We start from the raw sequence: 26,870 nt of genomic DNA, 5'->3' as shown, positions 1-26,870 counted from the left end.
ATGTGCTGGAGATGGCCCAGGTGAACTGAAGGTTGGGGTGAAAGGTGTTGGTGAAGTGGATGAACTGTTCGAACTCCTATGGGGAGCAAGAGGCGGCGCCGATACAGTCATCAATGTACCGGAGGAAGAGGTGGGGTTTGGGGCCTGTGTAGGTGCGGAAGAGGGACTGTTCCACGTAACCTACAAAGTGGCAGGCATAGCTGGGGCCCATGCAGGTGCCCATGGCCACGCCCTTAGTCTGTAGGAAGTGGGAGGAGTCAAAAGAGAAGTTGTTGAGGGTGAGGACGAGTTCAGCTAGGCGGATGAGGGTGTCGGTGGAGGGGGACTGGTCGGGCCTGCGGGACAGGAAGAAGCGGAGGGCCTTGAGGCCATCTGCATGCGGAATGCAGGTGTATAGGGACTGGACGTCCATGGTGAAGATCTGGTGTTGGGGGCCAGGGAATTGGAAGTCCTGGAGGAGGTGGAGGGCGTGGGTGGTGTCACGGACGTAGGTAGGGAGGTCCTGGACCAAAGGGGAGAAAATGGAGTCCAGATAGGTGAAGATGAGTTCGGTGGGGCAGGAGCAGGCTGAGACGATGGGTCGACCAGGGCAGGCAGGTTTGTGGATTTTGGGAAGGAGATAGAAACGGGCTGTGCGGGGTTGGGGAACAATGAGGTTGAAGGCTGTGGGTGGGAGGTCCCCTGAGGTGATGAGGTCACGAATGGTGTTGGAGATGATGGTTTGGTGCTCGGGTGTGGGGTCATGATCGAGGGGGCGGTAGGAGGTGGTGTCAGAGAGTTGGCGTCTGGCCTCTAAATAGGCAACCCCTTACTTTTCAACAGCAAGCCCTGGATATAAATTCTCCATAAAAGGAAACTCATCAACCCTGTTAAAGGCCCCTCAAGATCTTAAACATTGCATTCAAGTCACCTTTTACTCATCTAAACTCCAGGAGATGAAAGCCTAGTTTATCCAATCATTCTGAAAAAGAAAACACACCCATTCCAGGTATTAGTCTGGTAAACCTTCTGTGAACAATGTATTTGTATCCTTCCTTAAGTAAGGTGACCAGCACTGTACATAGTACTCCAGATTTGGAGTTACCAGGCCCCTGTACAGCTAAAGCAAAACCTTCCTACTTTTGAACTGAACTACCCTCTCAATAAAAGACAATATTTATTAGCTTTCCTAATAACTTGGCGTACCTGCAAATGAGCCTTTTGCTATTCATATAGTAGGACGTCCAGATTCCACTCCAAATCAGAGCTATGCAATCTCTCACTATTTTGTGTTAGGATAGATCCATTTTCAAATACTTTATAAAGGATAAATGCTGCATCTAGGAGGGTCAGGGGTTAGACTGCTTAACGGCACAACACAAAAACCAGAGCAGGTAGAATCGTAACTTTTTCCAACTATCGGGCACGTGTCATAAGTTCCTCCAGCGCTTTTTCCCGATGGTTGTTGTGGATGAGGAGAACTTCTTTAATATCATCATGCTGAAAACCCATCTCATCGAACTGTGTCATTAATGTCAAAAATTCAACTGCCTGCGTGCAAAAGGGTGCAAGAAAGCAAGAAGGAGTTAGTCAAGTTTGGCAGCAAACAAAAGGATCTCATTATCAGCTTTGGACATCTTTTAGGACATGGTAATGAAATCCAGACACAAGAGTAACTGTGGTGCTATCACACAATCTAAACTGAGAACAGAAGGGACCCCAGGGAATCATCAGGCTTCATTTTCGGGCGAGTAAGGAGCTTTCAAATATCTTAGATCTCACAATTCTGCATACTCTGGCACTGAAAAGGACCCTGTTATAGAACATTCACCAGCTCTTTTGATTTAGAAACAATTTGAGCTTGTTTTATAAATTCTGAAGAATGACCACAACTAAGTACTTCCAGCTTGCTTACATTTTGGCACCACAGACAGAAGCACTTTAACTATCAGGAGGTGAGCATTTATAATTATCCTTTGTCTGAAGCATTTAAATAACAAAACTTTTCCACAACTGTATTGGATATTTCTAAGCTAAAACTCAAAGAGTTTAAAGGTGAGAGGCGTCGTGCTTAATAGAGATAAATCAAAACAGCAAGAAACAATATGCTGTAACAAGTGCAGGACAGTGCGGAACAGTCCACAAGTGAAAGAGACCAAGACAAAACTTGAACTTGTCTGTTGCAATGCCACACAAAATCAAAGCAGAGGAAGATACTTAGGACTATCAGCTGGTGAATTGCAAAAAGTAAACTATTTTATCCTTAATCATTTCCCTATTCTGTCCTTGAAAGGAGCGAAATTAACTGCTCAAAATCATTAATATCATGTTAATTCAACTAAGCACAAGTGCTAAACAGAATTTATACACTGAACACTCTAAATTGCTTTGATTAAAGATTATTAAACCCCATAGGATTGGTTATTTTAAATAACACCACAGTATCCACTATTAATGCCAACAGAGAAGTGTCCATGTATTTCTCCACTATTTTAGGAGACGTGTAAACTATTTCAAGTAAATAGTTAAACAGTTAATATTTGGTCTGATTTGTAACCTTATTCTGGAGTCAGAAGGTTTAAGGTTCAGACCTCATTATGAACTTGGCTAGTAATCTATGCTATCACTTCACTGTCTTGGCAAAGGAATGCTGCATTATTGAACCATTGGTAGTCCTCTTATTCCTGGGTCAGATCGTGGAATAAAATTGTAATCCAGCATACCGACTCACACAACCATGAGTTGAGCACATGGTCTGAACAAAGATTTCAGTGCTGCAGGGTAAACCACAATGTATTTCAGGTGGATGTAAATATTTCTCAAGGCACTATTTGAAGAGTGAAATGGAATTCTTCTAATGTTAGGGCCAACATCCCTCCTTGAAGAACATCCCCAGAAACACACTGATCTATCCTTTCATTGGTTTGCTTTTCAGGATCTTGCTGTGTGAAAATTGGTCACAGCGTTGCATTCGTCACTATTATGGCTGCAATTTGAAAGCAATCCTTCAATTATAAAACCAGTGGTAATCCCATTAGGTTCTAACAAAATATTGCATAAATGTATATTGGGTATAAAATATAAATGTAATATAAATTTATTACTTGCAGAAATTTTTAGATTTAGATTATTCAACAGAATATGGATAAAATATTAGACAATTTGTACTTTTTCAATATGATATTTGAAGGGCAGCATAAGAAAGAAAAAGTGAAAACAAAAGGACTTTGATGAGTTTCATGCCTTTTCCTCTGAATTCTGAAAGATCTCCATGGCTTCTTCCACAAGCGTCTCCTTATAGCCCTCCTTACAGAGACGGTCCCAGGCACGCAAATACTTGAGGATCTGGTAAAAAAATTACTACGCAATTAAAGATTGAAATTACTGCAGAAAAACAACCCCAACATTACTTTATAACATTAGACTGCAAACATCACACTACAGAAAACTTATGAACATTAGTGACTATTTAATTAATAAAATCAATGCAGGAGGAGCAGCATGGGGCTTAGTGGTTAGCACTGCTACTTCACAGTGTTAGGGACCTGGGTTCAATTCCAGCCTTAGACAACTGTGTGGCACATTTTCCCTGTGTCTGCATGGGTTTCCTCCCACAGTCCAAAGGTGTGCAGATTAGGTGAGTTGGCCATAACATCTGGGGATACGCAAGCTAAATGGAATTCGCCAATGGACATGCTGGGTTACAGGGACAGGGTGAGTCTGGATGGGATATTCTTTGGAGGATCAGTGTGGACTTGATTGGTTGAATGGCCTGCTTCCACACTGTAGGGATTCTATGAAAAAATGCACCATATTGATTTTATTACTCATTTCTCCAACTATTTCAGGTAGTTTACTATATCATTTCTTGATTACAAGCAGTGTTCCTTTTTTTTCTGCACAGACTTCTGAGAGAAGTCAATGTTGTGATCCACATTGGCAAACTGATTGCCGTGCACTGAACATTGGGGTGGCTGCACACGCAACCTCGAGAGAACACTGATTACAAGAATCAGAGGGAAATAAGGAAAATAATTTAATATTTGCTCAAACAACAAAATTAAAATGTTGAGTGTTGATGAAAGAGCAACATTTTCTTAAAGTTTTTGTCGTGTATTTTTCCGGACAATTTGCAAGAAATACCAACATAAATGGAAAATAACACACATGCTGTATTAAAGAAGAGTACTGATTGGTTGGCAAGTGGACTTTGATTGATAGAGATGTTGCCATAAAGATTTCACAGGTTAGATAATGAGTGATTGTTGGCTGTCAGCTTTGTTTAAATGTTTATCGAGGCAGGTTGATTCTGTTTAGTCAAGGCATTGCCCTGAGGAATGAACAAAGCAATGGCTTCTTCTAGTTGTGTTGAGTTGAAACAACTGCAGTGTTAACATTCTTTCTGTCTGCAAAGAACAGGACCTGTGCATTAATATATGTAGCTTCTAATGCATGAGCGTTTGACACACTAAATTCTAATTATCTGACGCTTACTTTGTTTATTTGTGCACCATCTCCTAGGTGCACTACAGCAATTCGCCAAGGTGCCTGCAACAGACTTCCAAACCCAAAACCTCCATTACCCAGGTGGACTAGGGCAGTTGATGGAATGACAACACCACCGCCAACCAGTTCCGTCACAACTGACACCCATCCTGATTTGAAACAGTATCAACATTCCTTCACTGTGGCTGAGTAAACATTTTGGAACATCCTTCCTAACAGCCCTGTGGTGTCCACACACCTCAATGCCTGCAATTGTCAAGAAGGCAGCTCACCATCACCTCCTTCAGCTCACCATTACCTCCTTCAGCTCATCACGATCTCCTTCGCCTCACCGTTACACCCTTCAGCTCGCCATCGCCTCCTTCACCTCGCCATCGCCTCCTTCAACTCATCACGATCTCCTTCGCCTCACCGTTACACCCTTCACCTCGCCATCGCCTCCTTCAGCTCATCACGATCTCCTTCGCCTCACCGTTACACCCTTCAGCTTGCCATCGCCTCCTTCACCTCGCCATCGCCTCCTTCAGCTCATCACGATCTCCTTCACCTCACCGTTACACCCTTCACCTCGCCATTGCCTCCTTCAGCTCATCACGATCTCCTTCGCCTCACCGTTACACCCTTCAGCTCGCCATCGCCTCCTTCACCTCACCATCGCCTCCTCAGCTCAACATCGCCTCCTTCAGCTCTCCGTCACACCTTTCACCTCACTGTCACACCCTTCAGCTCACCGTCACACCCTTCACCTCACCATTTCTCCTTCAGCTCACTATTACCTCCTTCAGCTCACCACAATCTCCTTCACATCGCTATTACCTCCTTCACCTGTTACCCCCTTCACCTCACTATTATCTCCTTTAGCTCACGACGATCTCCTTCAGCTCACTATTACCTCCTTCACCTCACTATTACCTCCTTCAGCTCACCACTTCTCCTTCAGCTCACTGTTACCTCCTCCTTTAGGATGAAAAATAAAAGCTGCCCTCACCAATAACACACATACACACACACACACACACACACACACACACACACACACAATACATATAATTTCATTTGATTATTCCAATGTTTTTGATTAAGTTAAAGTTAAAATACATTATTTCTAAAGAAGCTTTCATAACTCAACAGGCATGTCTAACCCTCAGTGAAATGACCAATCTTCAATATGTTCCGAGAATACTAAGAAAGAAATAGACATTTGTATTTAAGGAGATAACACTCTTCATGACCATCAGCCAAAGCATCTATACAACCAATGAAGTACATTAAACATGTGATCACTGTCACAGTATATGAAATGCAGGAACCAGTTGTGGACAGTAAGCTTCTATAAGTAACAATGTGATGAAGAACATATAATCTTCTTATTGTGATATTCATTGAGCAGCAAACTGGGGGAACGTGTTTTCTCTTCTACAATGAAGTGCTATGGGATATTTTATGTCCAACAACTTTGCTTTCATGATTCATCCTAAAGACAGCTCCTCTTACAATGCAGCACTCCTTCAGACCTGTAGTTTTTAAATTATTCATTCACAAGAGATATGGGCATCCTTGGCTGGGCCAGCATTTATTGCCCATCCCTAACTACCCAAAGAACAGTTAAGAATCAACCGCACTGCTGTGGGTCTGGAGTCACATGTAGGCCAGACCAGGTAAAGATAGCAGCTTCCTTCCCTAAAGGACATTAATAAGCCAGATGAACATTTCCTGACATTCAACAATTGATTCATGGTCATCATTAGATTCTTAATTCCAGATTTTTTTTATTAATTGAAATTAAAATTCCACCATCTGCCAGGATTTGAATCCTGGTCCCTGGAATACTCTAAATTAACAGTGCAGTGATTATACCACTAGGCCATCACCTCGCTTCATTGGCTGTATTAGAATGTCAGCTATGATTTCTGTACGAAGGTCCTCCAATGCATCTTGAATCCCGAACCTCATGACGAAAAGCAAGTGTGCTACCACTGAGCCATTGCTGATGCGTTAAAAAGAGCTTTTGGTATAGGTCTATAATGAGCTGAATGGCAAACTCCTTGCACTGTATTGACTAATAGGGAATTTTATTTCTAACATGCTTAGGGGTCATCAAAGTGAGATCTGCAGGTTGACAGGCCAAAACTGGGTTTCTAATAAAAGTTACACAATACAAAAGCATTGCCTATGAGCAAATTCTGCAGAAACTCTGTGAATTCAGCAGGTTAGCGTTGTCCACCCTGTCATAGAGAAATGTCAGTATTCAGTCAGGCCCATGTTGCTCACCATATAAAGTGCTCTGCCTGTTTTTATTCAGGAGAGTAACACTTACTCATTTTGCAAGTGTTTAGATCAGTGTTTCCAAAACATTTTCATTCTATCACACAATTTTGAGTTCTAAAAATTGTCATTACACTTTTAAAAAATTTATTCACCCATGGGTGAGGACGTTGCTGGCTAAGCCAGCATTTATTGCCCATCCCTAATTACCCAGAGGGCAGTTAAGAGTTAACCACATTACTGTGGGTCTGGAGTCACATGTAGGCCAGACAAAGTAACAATAGCAGATTTCCTTCCTTAAAGGATATTAGTGAACCAGATGAGTTTTACTTGACAATTGACAACGGATTCATGGTCAGCATTAGACTCTTAGTTCCAGATTTCTATTTATTGAATTCAAATTCCACTATCTTTCCACTTTCCACCATTGTGACTCATTTTAAAATATAGTTTAATATCATTTTATTTTATATTTGTCTTTTTAACAAATGGCATGTGGTTTTGATCTATGTGTATATGGGGTTTAAAAATTAAATTGTTAGTATTAAAAATGCAGCCATGATTTTTTGAAACTAGTCTAAAACAGGGGGTCCCTAGGGTGATAGCAGGAATTTGTTTTCATTAGGAGAGTTCTACGAGTGGACAGAGTAACCATTGAGAAAAATTAGCGTGCTTTCTGCTGAGAAGGATCATGAATTGGGGCGGAATCCATAGCTTGGAAAGCTTACATTTGTCAGTTTGTAGATGTCCAGATTGAAATTAGATGTTTGAAACAGGTTCTTATAAAGTCATACGTTCATTCAGAAAAGTTATAAATTAGATTACCATAATATAAGGTCAGTGTTTGAATGCTCCAGGCTAGAAACCTGAAAGGTTATTTAAAGTTGAGAAAGTCTAAGTTCAGGTGCGCATTAAATCAAGAATAGGCTTCCAAACTGTCATGAAAAGTTTTGAAAAAGACCGTTAAGTTAAAATGATTTATGTGATAGAGAAATATGTTCTCTCTGGTGTTTGAGTACTGTAAATTGATAGTGTTGAAAATAGATGGGATTGTATTTGTTATGTTTATTTTGAATTGTGCCACAAATAAATAGCATGACTTGTGTGCGCTGGTGTTTTAGAGAAAAGACCACCTTGTTAAATTAAAAAAAAACATTAAATACAATCTATCAAGCTGATTTCAGTCCTGGGTTTGACTTCTGCAGTAATAACATCAGCTAGGATGGTAACACCCCTCAGTGAGAACGGAAAGTTTGGTAGGTTAGCTGTCACGCTGTTGCACAGCAGCCATTTTTGCCTCAGAGATCGTGATCTCAATGCTTAAGCTTGTGATCCTGTCTGGGGTCCTGATTTCCACTTTGGGAACTGCTAGATTACAAACCCTCATCTTAAACAGGAAATAAGGCTTACAAATGCAGATCATCGATATGACTTTATGGATTCACACAGAGTGTATGACCCTGATAGCTTGTCAGGAAAGTAAAATTACATACAAAAGGATTCACAACCTTTAAGTTCATTTTTAGGCTATTGCATTATTTCTGCTGTCAGGGTTAATAATAAATCCCTTAGTCTTTGTCATTAGCAATTTGAAATGCTTTGTCGGTGAAATCAAGGTTAAAACACAAAGAGTAAAAGAGAAAACTGGCGGCAGCTTCAAATGATATAGCTGTCCAATAGAAAACTATTCCTAATAGCTGAGTGTTTTTTCCCTGCTCTCTAAACATCCACATTCAGAATGTCAAGAATTTCTAAGGCTGACTATTAAAGGATCCAAAAGAAAAATCAATGGAGCCAAAAAATGTTTCCAGCTTAAACCTCTTATTATTTTGTTTTTACTGTGGAATTACTTGAGCTGGAATAAAATGGCATCAGCTGTAGCGACTGTGGCCAAGATATTTTTTCCAGTAAATTCTGTGAGCTATACCAGTAAAAGTTACTAGTGCTTATCATTTAGGCACAAATCAGACAGCAACTTTAAACAAGTGCAGATGTGCAATTAAATATGAAAACCCATAAGAAATTGTCTGAGATGTGCAACTTCTTTGTAAACGGTGCAAAAACAGCATCTCACAGTCTGAATTCCTTAATCAAATGTTTCAGATGGCATGAATTTCCTGTTCTGATATCTTGGAAACGGACAAAGCTGCTGCCGAAACTTGGTCTTTGCTCATTTCAATTTCAGTAACCCTTTTAACAGTGTGATAAGTCTTATTGACTTCAATTCAATCGCCCTGCCACTAAAAATTAATATTTACAACTGTGGGGTCTCATTCTTTCAGATTTTAATTGCTTTGGAGGTTTAAAAAATTGTTTTTCTTAATATTTTCTTTTTGCCTCTTTCTTTCATTCACTTAATCCTCACTTTGGTTACCTCTCTTCATTTTGCATTCTGCACTTGATTTGCAATTAAGTTAACTATTCCATTGATATTTCTTGATTCCAATACTCCATGGTTCGTTCACAATTTTCTGTATAATTGGTGAAGAAGGTACACAACTCATTATCCTCTTCACATGCATGCCAAATACTCAAATCAGTACCACGTTGACTGTATCTCATGTTTACAGCAACACCCTCCGGTACAAAAGATCATAAAAACTAAATGGCCATGTGGAAAGCACTATTCATTCATTGACTATGGCAAATTCTAGCCCATTAAGTAGAGTACATTATTACAGACAAGCAGTGCAGCAAAAGCTTAACGTTTGCAAGCTAATCTGCTTTGTTTAGTTTAGTCAAGCCGTTAATTCCAAATGACTAAAATCACAAACCAAGTATACATCAGAATGCCTTTGATAATATTTAAGGAAAAAGACATGAGTTTAGTTGTTCAGAGCATTTTTGTATGTTTCCTGGAATTTGTTTTAAAACAATGTTGCCATTAATAAATTAGCAATTTCTGACTGCAGATATTTATAGAGTAAATGAATTATACAGAACAGAGGAAGCCCTTTGGCCCATCAAATCTGCATAAATGGCAACAAATCATTATCTGTCTACACTGATTCCACTTTCCATGATTTGGACTTGTTATGACATTTCAAGTGCTCATCCAAGTGCTTTTTACAGTTTGTGAGGTTTCCTGCCTCAACCACCCTCCTAGGCAGTGCATTCCAGACCCTCACCACCGTCTGGGTGAAAATATTTTCCCTCAACTCCCCTCTAAACCTCCTGCCTTTCACTTTAAAATAATGTTCACTCATTATTGATCCTTCACCTCAGTGAAACAGCTGCTTCCTACCCACTCTGTCCATGACCCTCATCATTTCTTTATCTGCGCACACAAAAACATAAATTTCTGGAGAAATTCAGCAGGTCCAGCAGCACATGTTGAGAGAAAGCAAAGTTAACAGAACTCTTCAGAACCTCTGCAGATGGGTCACTGGACCCAAAATGCTGAGTTATTCCAGCAATTTCTGTACTTGTGTCTGATTTCCAGCATCTGCAGTTCTTTGGTTTTTCATTTAATCTGCACATTTCTGGAGAGATGATTAAAGACACATTGACTCCTAGATATTTGTTGAGTTTAGATTATTTCAATTGCCACTGCAGCTTTTGGACAAGTGACTTGATTAATAGGTTTGGATGGCTATGGTCACCAGCTGGTTTGTTTCTGCCAAGGTTTAAGAGAAGTGGATAGACCAATTCACAGATTTCTCTAAGTGTCCTGCTTTCCCCTCCGCCAGAGGAAGGGACGGGTGGACAGTGACATCCCTTTTCAGCTTTGCGCAATCAAGCAACAGGACAAGATCCAGCAGCAATACTTCACCAATATGACATTTTCTTTCCCTCGGGAGAGTGGAGCTAACTGCGGTTAACTGTAGACACCAGCTGACTTCTCCCTTAGCTGAGGACCTCGGCACGAGCTTTACTCTGGAATGCTGGTGGGGAGGGTGAGGTGGAGTACCCCCACTCTAGCCAGCACGCTGCTTCCCTGCCACAGCAGAGACAGGCAGCTTGCTAAGTCTATTGAAAAGGATGATTAAGGCCAAGGAGTAGAGGCAAGCTGGAACTTTCGAGTCAATCTGTGCCCACCCTCACCCACTGCCTCAGGAGCAACCTGGAGACAGTCCCCTATCAGAAACAATAGGCACTAAGGCCATTCCTACCCGGTTGCAGCTTTGGCAGCAGACTGTCCCATTGAGGACCTTCCCCTCCACAACCAAACTTGAATTTTAAATACATTAAAGGTGCTAGGAGCTCTTGTGGTGCAGTGTTAGTGCCATGCCTCTGAGCCAGGAGACCTGTTCAAATCCCATCTGCTCCAGAGGTGTATAATAACATCTCTGAACAGATTGACTGGAAAATATCTACATTAATGGGACTGAGAGGGGTGCATCAGGATGGAAGTGTTCTTTCTGCCTCTTACCTGCAGATGGTATTGGCTACCAAATTTTGAAAGCCTGCATGCCACGCTTAATTGGATGGTGAGGAGCTTTCCAAGAGCAAATTGGCCAATCAAACGTCCCAAAACATTACACATTCTGGATCTGCATTTGATCCAGACATCAAATTTCCAACCCAGAATGAAAAGGCCTACCCAATGAATCCCCAGTGCCAAGATTCGTCAGCATGGTTACCCAGTGTTGATCTGCAGTTGCTTATTAGAATGCAAAATACTATGGAGCTGGAGGATCAAACTCAGTCAGTTCTTCCCTCTTGTCAGACATGCTGTGTTGAAACAAAGGACTGAATTCAATACTGCCCCCTGCCCCCAATCCTCCCCTCACTACCAAAAACATTCAAAAATCACCTATCAGGGAGTGTTGCAAAATCCAACATCACTGGAGGTTGGATTTCAAAGTCCGACGTGAGCTCCCTTACTAATTTGTCCATCCATGAGAGTGACCACCCTCCCAACCTGTAAAATAGAACATAGAAGCTAGGAGTAAGCCATTCGGTCCTTTGAGCCTGCGTTACCATTCAATATGACCGTGGTTGATCCTCCATCTGAATACCATACACTCATTTTCTTCCCACAAACCTTGAACAGCTCTAGTTTTCTGCTTGTACAATATTTTGACATTTTGAAAGGAAAAAAAACTAAAATAAGTATGTTTTAAAAAGGTAGGTTTTGGTGTGATGCGCTGTGTTTAAGCAAGGAGAGGTAAACACACCTGCTTTCTGCTTTGTTGTCCCACGTTCTGGATCGCCCAAATCACTCTGCTTATTGGGTAGCCCTGTCTCATCAGTGGCTGGATGAGGTCCTGCTCTTTTTGACTCAGTGCCAGTAGTAGGTCAGCAGTAGAGTCTGGGAGAGTTTTGTGAGAATATAAAGGTCTTGGAGTTGACGGAGGCGCCGGAAGGCAGGAATGCTTACTGAGGGTCTGTGAAAGAACAAATAAACATTCAGAATACAAGTTAGCTATCATTGCATTTCGTACAGCGAACCTTAAGTCCGATAAAAGAGTTTTGTTTGTTTTCATCCAGGAAAGGATTTGTTCTTTATTTAAATCTTCCTTGGTTTCACATTTCTCTGTTCCAAGGGTCCCTATCTAATATCTCATCACAGAGCAGTAGAATTACTCCTCACTGTCGGCAAATGCTTAGAAATGTGAAGATTTTGAAAAGAGGAGCCCACTAAAGAAATTGCAAATTGCTCCAGCATCTTGGCTGAGCTTGCGGTGTTTTACAGTTTGGAAACATAATTGCGGTTTCTTGGTGTAGTCTGCAGAGAAAACTTCAACTGAGACTAAACACTTGGAGATTATTCAATATTCAATTTGTAAGCCACTTCTCTAGTTTTTGCATTGGCACAATTGCTTAAAATGACACAGCATGTTGTTAACATTTAATTTTTTAAAAATGTATTGTAATTAAATTTTAAAAAAGTACACCAACGAAACTTGTCTCACCCTGTCTTCTGCATAATCTGATGTATGATTACCATTGGACTAGGAGGACATTGAATCCCTACAGTGTGTAAGCAGGTCATTTGGCCCATCAAGTTCATACCAACCCTTCAAAGAGCATACATAATTTCCCATGGCTAATCCACCCAGCCTGCATGTTTCTGGACTGTGGGAGAAAACCAGAGCACAAAAGGAAACCCACAAGACACAGGGAGAATATGCAAACTCAACACAATTTCCTGAGGGTGGAATCAAACCTGGGTCCCTAGCGCTGTGAAGTAGCAGTGCTAATCACCGAGCTAAAGCATGAATGCTTTTACTCAGCTTTACAAATGTGCATTGTAACTGAATGTCATCTCCTGTGCAAGCAGGATTTTCAACTAAAGATTTTGAATGCTGGAAATATCCAGAATCTTTGGAGAGGGAGACAGAGCAATTGTTTCAGATCAATGTCCTCTTGTCAGAATGTTTTCAAAGATGGCACGGCAACTTTTTATAATTTGGTCCTTCTGATCAATCTATGGTCCTGACCATGTGGCATATTCTGCAAGCAAAAAGCGAAGCTAGCTTTCTGACTACTTCCTACAGCTTGTAGATCAAATCAATGGCAGATGGCTATACTTAATGCATACATCGTTTAAAATTAATTGGGCCAATTATTAAGGGATGCCCACCTCTGTTTTTTACTACTGTGATGAAAGTGCGAGATTTGTGTTTATGCATTTTAATATCGTTTACTACATGTTTGGGTTTTCTGTATGTGTAGAACTAACAATTAGCTTTTAAAATTTAAATGCATATAATTCCAAGTTAGAGGAAGTTATACAGAGTTCTTTAGAGGAACTTTCCAGAGGGTCTAGGGGAGAACTTTCCAGACTCTGAATGTCATTTTCAGTCTGTGACTGTAAGTCATTCAAGACAGAAGCGTGCATCAAGCTCTGAAATGCTGAGATGTTTTTTTTTGCTGGAATAAGAAAATAACTTTAATAAAATTATCTTTGAGCAAGAAGTTATTATTAATTCTCGGCAAGTGCATTAGAATACAGTCAGTGGAAAAGAACTGAAGATAAGATTTTTGAGTTTAAAAAAGACAAAAAAATTAAGCAATTTAAGGGATAGAATAGCACCATAAAGGAACTAAATCAAGTGCCTAGCAGTGATCACAATAACAATACTTAAAAAAGAGTCACCTTCAGTTCCAGCAGATGAGTTCAATTTGATTACTTCAAATTCATCGAAGTAGTAAGAAAGAGAGCATCCCATCCTTGGAAATTAGCTGGACTGGGTCTTGCTACAGGTACAACACTTGATATTCTAAGAATTGTAATAACTTGACAACGTTCAGGCATGATTTACAAGGATGTTGCCAGGACTGAAGAGTTTCAACTGTATGGAAAGGCTGAATACACTGGGGCTGTTTTCCCTAGAGCACTGGAGGCTGAGGGTGACCTTACGGAGGTTTATAAAATCATGAGGGGCATGGATAAGTTGAACGGACAAGGTCTTTTCCCCAGGATGGGGGGGAGGGGGGTCCAAAGCTAGAGGACATAGGTTTAAGTTGAGGGGGGAAAGATTTGAAGAGGATCTAAGGGGTAACTTTTTCGCACAGAGAGTGGTGTGTGAATGAAATGAACTACCTGAGGAAGTGGAGGAGTCTGCTACAATCACAACCTTTAAAAGGCATCCGTATAGGTAGATGAATAGGAAGGATTTAGAGGGATGTGGAACAAATGCTGGAAAATCGGACTAGATATATTTAGGATATCTGGTCAGCATGGATGAGTTGGACCGAAGGGTCTGTTTCTGTGCTGTACAGCTCTATGACTCGAATATTGTAAGCTGTACCGGGTGTACAGATTCCAATACAAAGCTATTGTTTCTGTTCTATCAATGAAGTGTACTTGGGTTAATTCTACTGCTTGTTTAAAGATCTTTTGAATCAATATTATAAAAGAATACAATGTTTTTCCCTGTTTATCTTCATTTCTCTAGTTAATAAACTTTTGTTTTATTGTTAAAACAAAGACTACAACATTGTGTGCTTATGCTTTTATAAAAGATTGCTTCGATAATAATAGACACATAACATTTATGATCTATTCAGCCCAGCTCCTGTTGCTGATCTGATGGTCCAGTACTAATATCAATTAGGCATTACCCATAACAATTCGGACCACTAGATCATAATACCATAAATCATGTTAAAAATAACAAATAGCAAGAGCTGTTTGAATTATAGCTTAATGGTTCACTTAACATCATAAGGTTTGAAAGCGAATTATTCTCAGTTTTTATGTATTTTTATTTAATTATGCATTTAATGTAAACCTTAATCTGAATTATACGATTACTATCACTAAGTGTTGACATCACATACATGCTACCACTCAATAATTTGGCCTCTTTTAGCCCAGTGGGGTCAGATTATTGTATAATGATTTATATGTAGTTGGGGATTTATGTAAGTCAATCACAAATTGATTGTTCCCTTTCTTCGCTGCTTCTCTGTTAAGATGGACTAATTTCAACTTCACGCTTTTCAATCAAATTAAACATACACCAAAGCTCACTTTACATCATTGACATTCATACCTAGCAGTTTCAAATTGCTTCTTCAAGGTCAGCAGTTTTGAGAGACAGCTGGAAACATGTCAATAAAGATCCTTTCCAATACTGAATCAGCAGAGTCTGTCATGATGAGTTGCAGGAAAATGGTGCTGTACTTGTGGGTTAACTGTGAACTTCGATGTTCAGCCCATTCAGAACACAATCAAACAGTATGAGAAAACATAGTAGTAATTAATGAAGTTTCTCTTTAGTACTGCTGTAAAAGGGCGCATTTTGTTGAAGATTTTCAATTTTCCCTCATCAGGACATTTGCGTGAATACCAGTGAAAAGGAGACTAATATTTAATACCATATGAGAAGAGTGTGCTAATTAGTTGGCATGTCGGCTCTAGAAGCATTAATGTGGAGAATATGCCAGTTAGATAGTGAATGAGAGTTAATTGCAAAGCCTTGTTTAAATTTAAACCCAGGATTGACTCTGATTGGATGGACTTTGCTGTAAGGAATGAAACAGAGAATGATTGTCGCCTATTTTTGATGTGGAGGTGCCGGTTTTGGACTGGGATGAACAAGGTCAGACGTCAGATGACACTAGGTTATAGGCCAACAGGTTTATTTGAAATCACAAGCTTTCGGAGCATTGCCTCAAAAGTTTGTGGTTTCAAATAAAGGGCAGAAATGGCTAGCACGAGGGGTCATAGTTTTAAGCTGGTTGGTAGAAAGTATAGAGGGGATGTCAGAGGCGGGTTCTTTACACAGAGAGTTGTGAGAGCATGGAATGCGTTGTCAGCAGCAGTTGTGGAAGCAAGGTCATTGGGGTCATTTAAGAGACTGCTGGACATGCATATGGTCACAGAAATTTGAGGGTGCATACATGAGGATCAATGGTCGGCACAACATTGTGGGCTGAAGGGCCTGTTCTGTGCTGTACTGTTCTATGTTCTATGTTCTAAATAAGCCTGTTGGGCTATAAGCTGGTGTCATCTGACTTCTGACCTTGTCATTTATTTTGTTTGGTTGCAACTGGAGCAATATGTGAGATCAAATTTTTGTCTGCAAAAAACTTCCCGAGATCCTGTATATAATACATGTAGCATCTAGTACGTGCAAGTGTGTCTTTTCAGTACTTTATCATTTTTTTCCCCAGCAGTACTCAATATTTTGTAATATCAAATGACTATTTGAAGCTTCCCTTATTGCTGAAGTAATTTTCTCCACTGGGTCTGCTTATAACAAGCAGTTTCCAAAGCTGCTCTGCACTGTGCATCAGGAGGCAGGTCAAAGCATCCCAGAATAACTAACCTCTTATTTACTTCCATTTCCTGCAGGGAAGTGTTTAGTCTGGTCTGGTTCTTTCAAGGCTGACACTGTCATCTCCAACTTTGAAGTGCAATGGGTCTATAACTCTATTTGGCAATAATAATGTAAAACATTTTGTTAAAAATTCTTGTGGGGCTGAGTTAATTTAGTAGCCTCTTGAGGAGATACAACTTATACTCGACTATACCCTGGCCAACTCTTTTGAATGAATAATTATTTATTTGGCTTTCATCCCAATTGGAAAGACATGAATGTACAAGTTACTCTGGTGTAAAGGTGATGTAATTGAAAATATAGCTGCTTATAAATGAGAAGTAGACTCAAGAGACTTTTTCTGGATAGTGTAGATGATGCAGAAGAATGAAGCACTGAGGCGTCAAGGTTCTCAACACAACATGAAACATTGGTATTCATAGTCAGAACTAGACAGGATAAGAAAGGATGTGATGAACATGTTGAGATGTAAAATAACAATCTGGATCTTTTTATTAACTGACTCGACTTTTACTAATCATGTAGGAAGGATGTGATCCTGTTAACTGAATTTGTATAGTTGACTGAACCATTATCGTGGTGTCTGGGCATTTGTAAATTCAAATTATAGAGTGGTTACAGCACAGGAGGACATTCAGCCCCAAGCTATTGCTGGCTCTTTTGCAAGAGAAATTTAGCTCATCCCACTCCTGGTCCATCCCCGCTGGAATGCAATTTTTCTCCCCTTCAGCTGCTCATCTAATTCCTTTTTGAAAGGCACAATTGAATCTATCTCCTTTTCAGACTGTGCATTCCAGATTATACTGTTTGCTGTGTAAAAGCATTTTCCATTATGTTTCCTGTTCACACCCTCCAATGGATGTCCTATAATTTTTGACCCTTCCTTCTCTGCATTCTAACTATATGCTCCTGATTATGAATATCTTCAATCCTATCTTCAGTGAACATTTTTTTTCCTCAGGTGAACAACTTGAGATCCTCTGATCCATTGATATAACTGAAGTCCCTCTTTCCTGGAACCATCTTGTAAATTCTTTTTGCACTCTCTCTGAAGTCACTGCATCCTTCCTAAAATGCACTAATTGGACACCATATTTCAGATGAAAGCAAACCAGTGATTTATGAAGGTTTACCATGGAACCAACAGGTAGGGAATGATGCTTCCAGTTACATTGCAGAAAGGCATACAAGCTTTACAATGAAAGGTAGCATTTTTAAAAATATTTTTGTTTAGAAAGATCACAGCATATTGGTTTTAAAAACTAATCCAGTTAGCCCAGTATTGTAGCATTAATCATAGAGAAGAAAAGTAGGACAGTGCTTCTAATTCATTCTTCCCCCTATTTCTATCCTACATCTTGCATTGAGAGAGACACCAATCAAAGATACTTCCTGCAGCTGGGCAGAGGCATGAAAACCAGACAATAAGTCCAAATTGTTCCTGACATTGAGCTTTGAGACAAATTTCCATCCACACCAGAGTACAAGGGTTCATTCAATGTGATTGTTATCCCTCAACCAGGCCTAATTACCAGATATATCCTGATGAACTTACAGACACATTGCTTCAGATAATTAACTTTAAGTATATTTTTTAATTCATATATGTCTTTTTTCCCACTTGGCAAAGAAAGGAATTCTGCTCCTAGGGGTGAGCCTACTCGATCATGATAAGTAAACAGATATCAACTTCTACAGTAGCACTGATGAGGTCTGGGGAATAATTGATTCAGAACCAAATGCAATTTCATCAACGAGTTAGCAATTAGATTTGCACTGGTCCCCTTATCAAAAGAGAAATTGCATTCCTATCTTCACAATCATTGGGAATTCTCAAACATGACATATTTTGTGACTGGGAAGAACATGTTTGTGACTGACAAGTATTTTCTTATCCCTTTCTGGGAATTTGGGCACCCATCCCTAACTGCTTTTGAACTGAGTGGCTTTCAAGGCCATTTCAGAAGCCAGTGAAGAATCAATCACGTTAGTGAGAGCCTGGAGTCACATATTGTTCACACCAGATAAGGATTGCAGATTTCCTTCTCTGAAAAACATTGGGTGAAATAACAAATTTATTACACTATATCTGAACTTGCACTGAAGAATGATTTCAAGCAGGATAATGCCACACTGCAGTTACTAAAAGATACCACTAGTTCTTACCAGAAGTGGTGATTTGTGTTTTCTGAGTGGAGTTCTTGCCCTGAACATAAATGATCTTTCCAGGTGACATCGCGTAGAGGATAACGGTGGACTTCCAATCATAATTTGCACTGAGTTCATATTCTTGCCATTTCTGTTGTTTTCGTGCTGACAGAGAGATTTTCTACAAAATTTTCTTGGTGTGTGTCCCTGTGACCAGTTTGATCTATGCCTCCAAACATCTTCCTCATTATCAATACTGTTGCAAAGAGGTGATGGCCTATGGTCAGAGATATGCGGGAGTCGAGTTAAACTAGCACTAAGACATCTTTCACAGTGCTGGCCGCTGGAAGAGCTATCCGAACTGAAAGGGGACGAGGCTGGTCTCCCATCTAGCAATCTGGAATGAAGATTAAATTTGTTCCTGAGATGAGGCACTGAAGGAAGCTTCTGCTTTTCATTTTCATCAGACGATGACAGTTCATCATCCTCCGAGTATCCATCATCACTTTCTGAGTCTGACTGTACAGCGGTAGCACGAACATATTTAATGTCTGTCACACTGAAACTCCTGAACCTCTTGGTCTGCAAAACCATATGGTCGTTTTGAACTTTAGTGCACTGGGAATTATTATTTGTGCCATCTTCTCCAAGATTGGAAAAAGCAAGCCAAAATGGTGGACATGTTGGTGGAAGCCTTGGAGGCTGTCTTCGGGGATGGTCTCGCAGCCATTCCAGAACCTTCTTTTCCAGAGTGAAATCATACTGCAAAAGAGAGCAAACTAAATTAGTCAAAAACAAGGTAGAGGCTGTGCTAAAGACATAAGGGTTGGATTTCCACAAGGATCTTATGATCATCCGCTAAATCCCTCTTCCCTGGGACCTGTGAGAATCCGCTGCTAATGTTCTGATGGACATAGGACAGAACTCTGCAGAAATTAATAGCAATATTTCAGAAATGTTATTTCATTCATGTCCTTACATAGCAAACATACAGTGGGAGTAGCTTTGAAATGATGACAGTTACAATAAAATGAGAATGCCTAGCTTAATGATTTGACAGTGTATGAGATGATGTGACTCTGATTCAGCAGACACACGCTGTCATTACTGCGAGAGGACATGGAGTAATTTTTACTAACCAGCTGTACAGCAGCGATCAGTGTTATGTAATGTGGTGCGTAAACAGGAGAGTTTGTTAGAATTCCCAGGACTCAGACAATAGCCGCTTGTGGGTAATGCAAAGAGATAGATGCAGAAATGAAGATTAGAGGCAATGCAGTCTAAGGGAGAAATTTCTTGGTTGAGCAGGAAAGAAAGAACCCAAGTCTGAAAGCTAAAGCATAAAACCATAAAACATAGAAGCAGAAGTAGGTCATTTGGTCTATCAAGACAACTCTGCATTCAATAAGATCCTACAGCATGGAAACAAGCCCTTCAGTCCACCCAGTCCACACCAAACATCATGTCAAACTAAACTAGTCGCACCTGCCTGCTCCTGGCCCATATCCTTCAAAAACTTTCCGATTCAGGTATTTATCCAATGTCTTTTAAACATTGTACCCACATCCACTACTGCCTCAGAAAGTTCATCCCACATGCATACCACCTTCTGTGTAAAACATTTGCCCCTCGTGTCTTTTTAAAAATCTCTCTCCTCTCACCTTTAAAGTATGCCTCCTAGTCCCCAACCTAGGGAAAAGACAATTGCTCTGACTACTTGTCTATGCTTCTCATTATTTTACAAACTTTTATCAGGTCATCTTTCAACTTCCTACACTCCAGTGAGAAAAATCCCAGCCTGTCCAGCCTTTCTTTATACCTCAAACCGTCTGCTCCCAGCAATATCCTGGCAAATCTCTAATGAACCCTCTCCAGCTTGATAATATCCTTCCTATAACTGGGTGACCAGAACTGGACACAGTATTCCAGAAGAGGCCTCACCAATATCCCGCACAACCGCAACATGATCTCCCAACTCTTATAACCAAAGGACTGAGCAATGAATGCAAGTGTGCTAGACACCTTTTTAACCACCCTTTCTATATGTAATGCAAGCTTCAAAGAATTATGTACCTGAACCCCTAGGTTCCTCCGTTTGACAACACTACCCAAGGACCTATCATTAATTGTATAAGCCCTACTCTTGTTTGTTGTACCAAAATTCATTACCTCGCATTTATCCAGATTGAACTTCATCTGCTATTTAAAAGTCTATTGTCCCATTTGATCAAGATCCGTTTGAAATCTAAGAAAACCTTCTTCACTGTTAGCTATGCCACTATTTTTGGGGTCATCTGCAAACTTACTAACCATGCCTTCTATATTTGTCATTTGTCATCCAAGCCATTTATACAAAATGACAAACAAAAGAGGACCCAGAATTGATCCCTGTGGAACATTGCTGGTCACAGGCCTCCAGTCTGAAAAGCAACTCTCCACTATTACTCTCCGTCTCCTGCCATTAAGCCAATTAAGTATCCAATTGGCAAGTTCACCCTGAATCCCACATGGCCTAACTTTATTAATTAATTAGTCTACCATGCGAAATCTTGTCAAAGTTATTACTAAAATCCATGTAAACAATGTCTACTGCTCTGCCATCATCAATCTTTTTGGTAACTTCCTCAGAAAACTCAATCAAGTTTGTGAGACACGATTTTCCTGCTAACTACCCCTAATCAATTTTTGCCTCTCTAAATGCCCATAAATCCTATCTTTTATAATCACCTCCAACAACTCACCCACAACCAAAGTCAGACTCACAGGTCTACAGTTCCCCACTTTCTCCTTACAACCTTTCTTAAACAAAGGTATAACATTAGCCACTCTCCAGTCATCAGGCATCTCACCCTTAATTATAGATGATGAAAATATTTCTGCAGGGGGTCTTGCAATTTCCTCCCTTACTACCCACAATGTTCTGGGATACATTAGATCAGGACCTAGAGATTTATCCACCTTTACATTCTCTTAGACCTCCTGAACCTCCTCTTCTGTAATCTGAACTGTTTTTAAAACATCAGAATTTATTTTTCTGCATTTTCTAGCCTCCATTTCTTTCTCCACAGTAAAACAGACACGAAATATTCAATTAGTATCTTTCCTTCTCCTGGGGTTCAAGACAAAGATGACCTTCTTGATCTTTAAGAGGCCCCACCCTCTCTCTACTTACCCTCTTGCTCCTAATGAATTTGTAGAATCTCTTTGGATTATCCTTAACCTTACCTGCCAATGCTGTCTCATATCTCTTCTTTGCCTTCCTCATTTCTTTCTAAAGATGCCCCTACACTCTTTATATCGATTAAGAGATTCAATTGAGGCAAGTTGTCTACATCTAAGGCAAGATTCTCTTTTATTCTTGATTAGAAGCTCAATATCTTTATTCATCCATTGTTCCTTAATCTTACCAGCCATACCCTTCACTGTAACAGGAACATAATGTCCCTTAACTCTTGTCATCCCATTTTTGAAAGCCTCCCACTTTTCATGGTTGATCTGAAAATCCTGAGCTCCACTTGCCTGTCTTTCCCCATAATCCTTCATCCCCTTACTGATTAAAAATGCATTTGTCTCATATTCCACAGATTGAAGAAATTTCACCTCATCTCTTTCCTCACTGGGTAACACTTTACTCTGAAGTTATGTACTTTGGTCCTGGACTTCCCCACAAAGGGAAACAATGTCTCAGCTATTACCGTGTCAAGCCTCCTAAGAATCTTACATGTTTTAACAAGGTGCCTCTCATTTCCAAATGCTCCCAATGTATAAGGGTTATATGACAGTGAGACTATACAATGTGGGATTCTAAAATGCGGCTGTTTTATTCAAAAAAAAAGGAAATTTTCTGTGCTCTTCTTGGCTGTGGCTTAAGGTTTAGTATTTTGTGAAATTTTCTTTTTTTTGCAGGAATGGCACTGATAGTTGCACTCGTGGCCTTGTACCTTCTATAGACCAATTTAGAACAGACTAGTCATCGCACAGATCAGCTCACAAAACAAATACTCACTGTGTTTAACTGGCATCTTTTGTGTAGTCATTTTTTTCCCCCCAGGGTCATAGTGTAAATGTAACTTCTGCACTGCTTCAAATCTTGGCTGTGAGTTTTTGGCTTGCATCACAGCCTTCACTTTAAAGAAAAATCACTGTTGATCACCACATCATATTCTTGTGTTGTGTCTCTTAAAAGTACAGAAATAGTACTCTCATACCAGATTGATAAGGAGTATAGGTCCTGCTTTAAAATATCTTAAACTGGTTTACTTAACAGACAAACTGATAACTTGCAATTACAGAACAACTCAAGAACACATCCTTGGCCCATCAGTGTGCTTAGCCTTGTCCTGGCTGCTGGTGCTGTGGTGTCATCGGCATAGTCAGCTCATAAAGTACTAACCTACACATACGTCAACTTTTCTGCATCCAGCTTGAAAACTTTAATAAAATGTGAGGCTGGATGAACACAGCAGGCCAAGCAGCATCTCAGGAGCACAAAAGCTGACGTTTCGGGCCTAGACCCTTCATCAGAGAGGGGGATGGGGGGAGGGAACTGGAATAAATAGGGAGAGAGGGGGAGGCGGACCGAAGATGGAGAGTAAAGAAGATAGGTGGAGAAGGTGTGGGTGGGGAGGTAGGGAGGGGATAGGTCAGTCCAGGGAAGACGGACAGGTCAAGGAGGTGGGATGAGGTTAGTAGGTAGCTGGGGGTGCGGCTTGGGGTGGGAGGAAGGGATGGGTGAGAGGAAGAACCGGTTAGGGAGGCAGAGACAGGTTGGACTGGTTTTGGGATGCAGTGGGTGGGGGGGAAGAGCTGGGCTGGTTGTGTGGTGCAGTGGGGGGAGGGGACGAACTGGGCTGGTTGAGGGATGCAGTAGGGGAAGGGGAGATTTTGAAACTGGTGAAGTCCACATTGATACCATATGGCTGCAGGGTTCCCAAGCGGAATATGAGTTGCTGTTCCTGCAACCTTCGGGTGGCATCATTGTGGCAGTGCAGGAGGCCCATGATGGACATGTCATCTAAAGAATGGGAGGGGGAGTGGAAATGGTTTGCGACTGGGAGGTGCAGTTGTTTGTTGCGAACTGAGCGGAGGTGTTCTGCAAAGCGGTGCCCAAGCCTCGGCTTGGTTTCCCCAATGTAGAGGAATGTGCTCTAGGAAGATCCATATTTTACATCCTAACACCTGGAGCTGAGAAGAACAAAAAAGAGAAAGTCTGCCATTTACAATTGTCCTTTGAGAGGCATTAGCAATGTAGTTGTGCACATTGGCCAGAATTTCACATTAATGATAGAAAGGCTAATGGCATTCACTGTTGCACTGCAGTAAAACAGACACAAAATCCAAAAATTGTGGTTCATGTTACAATATTCCTCACTTGGCTATTATCACAGACTATGCTGCAGGACTCAGCAGTGAAAAATAAGCAATGACCTGAACTTAATGTACAATTAGTTACTGACTCGACACACGACAAAGGTTAGGCCCTGCGAATTCAGAAGAGATGCTCTAATGGTGAGATTTGTGATTATTACTATGAAACAAACAAACTTCACCTGAAAATTTAAGTTAACAAGTGTGGTGCTCATTCCTTAAATTAATTTCTGCTTGAGATGTAACAATAAAAATAAAATATTTTCTTTCACCTTTCTGACTGCATCTTTTGCTAACTCCCATCCACTTTCTAAATTGAATTACTAAAAAAACAAAATGAATTTATGCTATGCTTTCCCCATATGGATATTCAGTATCTCAATGAAGATCCTTCAATCTGAGATGCTGAAGGCCTTTCCTGTTTCTTTCCCATCATTGATTCCCTGTAGATAATACAATACTAAAATCAGATGCCACATTAGATCAAATTCTACTCAAATGTCTGTGAAACTTCATAGGAAGTTGTTGGTGAGATGAATGGCACTGCTTCTTCATCAGTAACTACAAATTACAAGCAATTTCATATTGATTATTGGAGGAGACGATCCATTGGAAACACTTTCAGACGAAATCGTAACAAAAGATCTGAAAGTTGGTGGAGCACATACTCTTGTTCTGCAAAGTTGCACAACCTGAGAAAGGGAGGAAGATGGGTAAAATTGAAGAAAAATTCAGGGAAATCTGTTAAAAATAAGCTTCAAAAAACTCTTCTTAAAGAATTCAAATTGGCATCCACTTTATGAGATAGCAAGTTTAAAATATTCCTTCTCATGATGAAAAATGAAATTAAAAACTAAACCACGAGCAATTGCGAAAAACATGAAAGAAAAAATTCTGAAGTGAAAACATTTCCAAATCAGGAGTCGATTTACCTCTTAAATATATATACAATAAATTTGAATGGAAGCAAGACCAAATAATGGTCACAGCTGCCACCAGATGGAAGGGTCACTTCAAACACCAAATGTTGGCAATTCATCATGTCAGAGTAGTTAGATCAATACAAGTTAATTTTGAATATATCCCTCCGAATATACCAGTCAAAGTATTAACTGAGTGTTTTGGATACAGCACAATCGTAAAATCGTGACAAACTTGCGCTCGAGGATTCACTGCATTTAATGCATAATAGTTACTCACATATTTTCGGTACGGTAGTGAAAAAAAAGTTGCAGTCGCAACTGATTTTCAATGTTGACATCAGACTGAAGTGAATAATAGTTCCTTCAATATATTGAAATTACTGAAGAAAAGAGACTTAACTAATTTGGGACACAAATCAGAGTCACAACGTGGCTCACTTATGCTTGCTAGAAGCTACATATATTAGTGCAGGGAAACTTGTCAGTAGTAAAACTAGTAAAAGGCACATTCCCAAGTATTGAACTTTTTTGAATTAAATTGTAATGTGGAGGACAATTGTTATTTGGTGCATTCTTGACTAATTGGAGTTGATTTGCCAACCAATTTGTACCTTTATTCATGCAGTAAAATTGTTGCTCCCTTCGAACTTTGGTGTTTTTGCTTCTATCCTAAAGAGTGTAAGATGTAAACTTTCGACACGATGTCTTTTTGTTTAATTAAAAATACTCAAGTTCTGTTAGACCAATGGATAAAATATACATATTGGTAATACAGACTAAAAGTAATCAGTCAAGTTTTTTTTTCTAAAGATGGGTATAGACCTGAAACGTCAGCTTTCCTGCTCCTCTGATGCTGTTTGGCCTGCTGTGTTCATCCAGCTCTACATCTTGTTGTCTCAGTCAAGTTATTTCATGCTTTTACATTTCATCCCATGTTTCTTCTGCAATGTTTTGGAGATCTGCTGGCAACTCGTTGACAGCAAAATCAGTCATGATTCCAAATTCTGATCACTGCCTTACAGCAGAAAGTCTGCATGAGTGTGGTCAGATGAGGACAGTTTCAGGCTGTGACATCTTTCTCATTTGGATAGTTTGCTGAAACTCATGTTTCAGGCATAAATGCCAAAAGACTACCAGAAAACGATCTGAATAACATGGATTTTGCATTCTTTAGGAAATTAGTCCACAGTACGCTAACATCTAAATATTTTATTCCAATTTTGTGTTTCACCTCTCATTTTCTAAGGGCTTACCCTTTCCACGCCATCTCAAAAGCCTTATTAAGAACTATCAAATAAAGCCACAGTTCTTATCTGCAACACAATTCAGTAAAATAATTTTGATCATTTGAAGAAGACAGAGCAATTATATTTTCTAGCCTTAAAGCAATTTTATGCGAAATCACATTCTGTTCATACAAAACAATGCTTTCTCTGAGATAATGAGCAGGACCATGAGCAATTTACATTACATTTTTAAAGTACTGAACATCTTTTGTGCTGATTTTATGGCACTGAACAACACAGCGTTCTAAAATAGGGTCACTGGACCCAAAACATTAACTCTGCTTTGTCTCCACAGATGCTGCCAGACCGGCTGAGTTTTCACAGCAATTTCTGTTTTTGTGTCTTATTGAGTAGTTAGTCTTGATGATATATTTAATTTCAGGTAGAACACACAATAAAGGAAGACAGCTCCACTGATCGTTTCTTAACATTGCACATGATGTACTCATTCATCACTGTGACCATTTTGGGCCATCATTGAAATAAAGTAAAAACTGAAAGAACTGCAGATGCTGTAAATCAAGAACAAAAACAAAGTTGCTGGAAAAGCTCAGCAATTCTGGCAGCATCTGTGAAGGAGAAAACAGAGTTAATGTTTCACGTCCTTTGACCCTTCCTCAGAACTGATGGTGGCGAGGAAAACATCAGTTTATATGCGG

The 26,870-nt window shown here is 40.0% G+C and overlaps 1 protein-coding gene across 1 annotated transcript in view; it reads right to left on the bottom strand.

The window, feature by feature from the left end:
- Positions 1 to 338: 338 nt before the first annotated feature.
- The window catches only part of ubap1lb (ubiquitin associated protein 1-like b), a 40,464-nt gene continuing 13,932 nt past the window's right edge, over positions 339 to 26,870 (bottom strand). The window contains exons 3-6 of the mRNA XM_048562834.2: positions 18,654 to 19,397; positions 11,871 to 12,080; positions 3,223 to 3,324; positions 339 to 1,530 (exon numbers count right to left, since the gene is read on the bottom strand). Of these exons, the coding sequence (XP_048418791.1) occupies positions 1,396 to 1,530; positions 3,223 to 3,324; positions 11,871 to 12,080; positions 18,654 to 19,397 (1,191 nt within the window). The 3' untranslated portion in view covers positions 339 to 1,395. The remainder of the gene's footprint in view (positions 1,531 to 3,222; positions 3,325 to 11,870; positions 12,081 to 18,653; positions 19,398 to 26,870) is intronic.

Source organism: Stegostoma tigrinum, chromosome 33 (genome assembly GCF_030684315.1).
Source record: "Stegostoma tigrinum isolate sSteTig4 chromosome 33, sSteTig4.hap1, whole genome shotgun sequence".
In the NCBI taxonomy this organism is placed as follows: Eukaryota; Metazoa; Chordata; class Chondrichthyes; order Orectolobiformes; family Stegostomatidae; genus Stegostoma; species Stegostoma tigrinum.
This window is presented reverse-complemented; position numbering and strand designations above follow the sequence as displayed.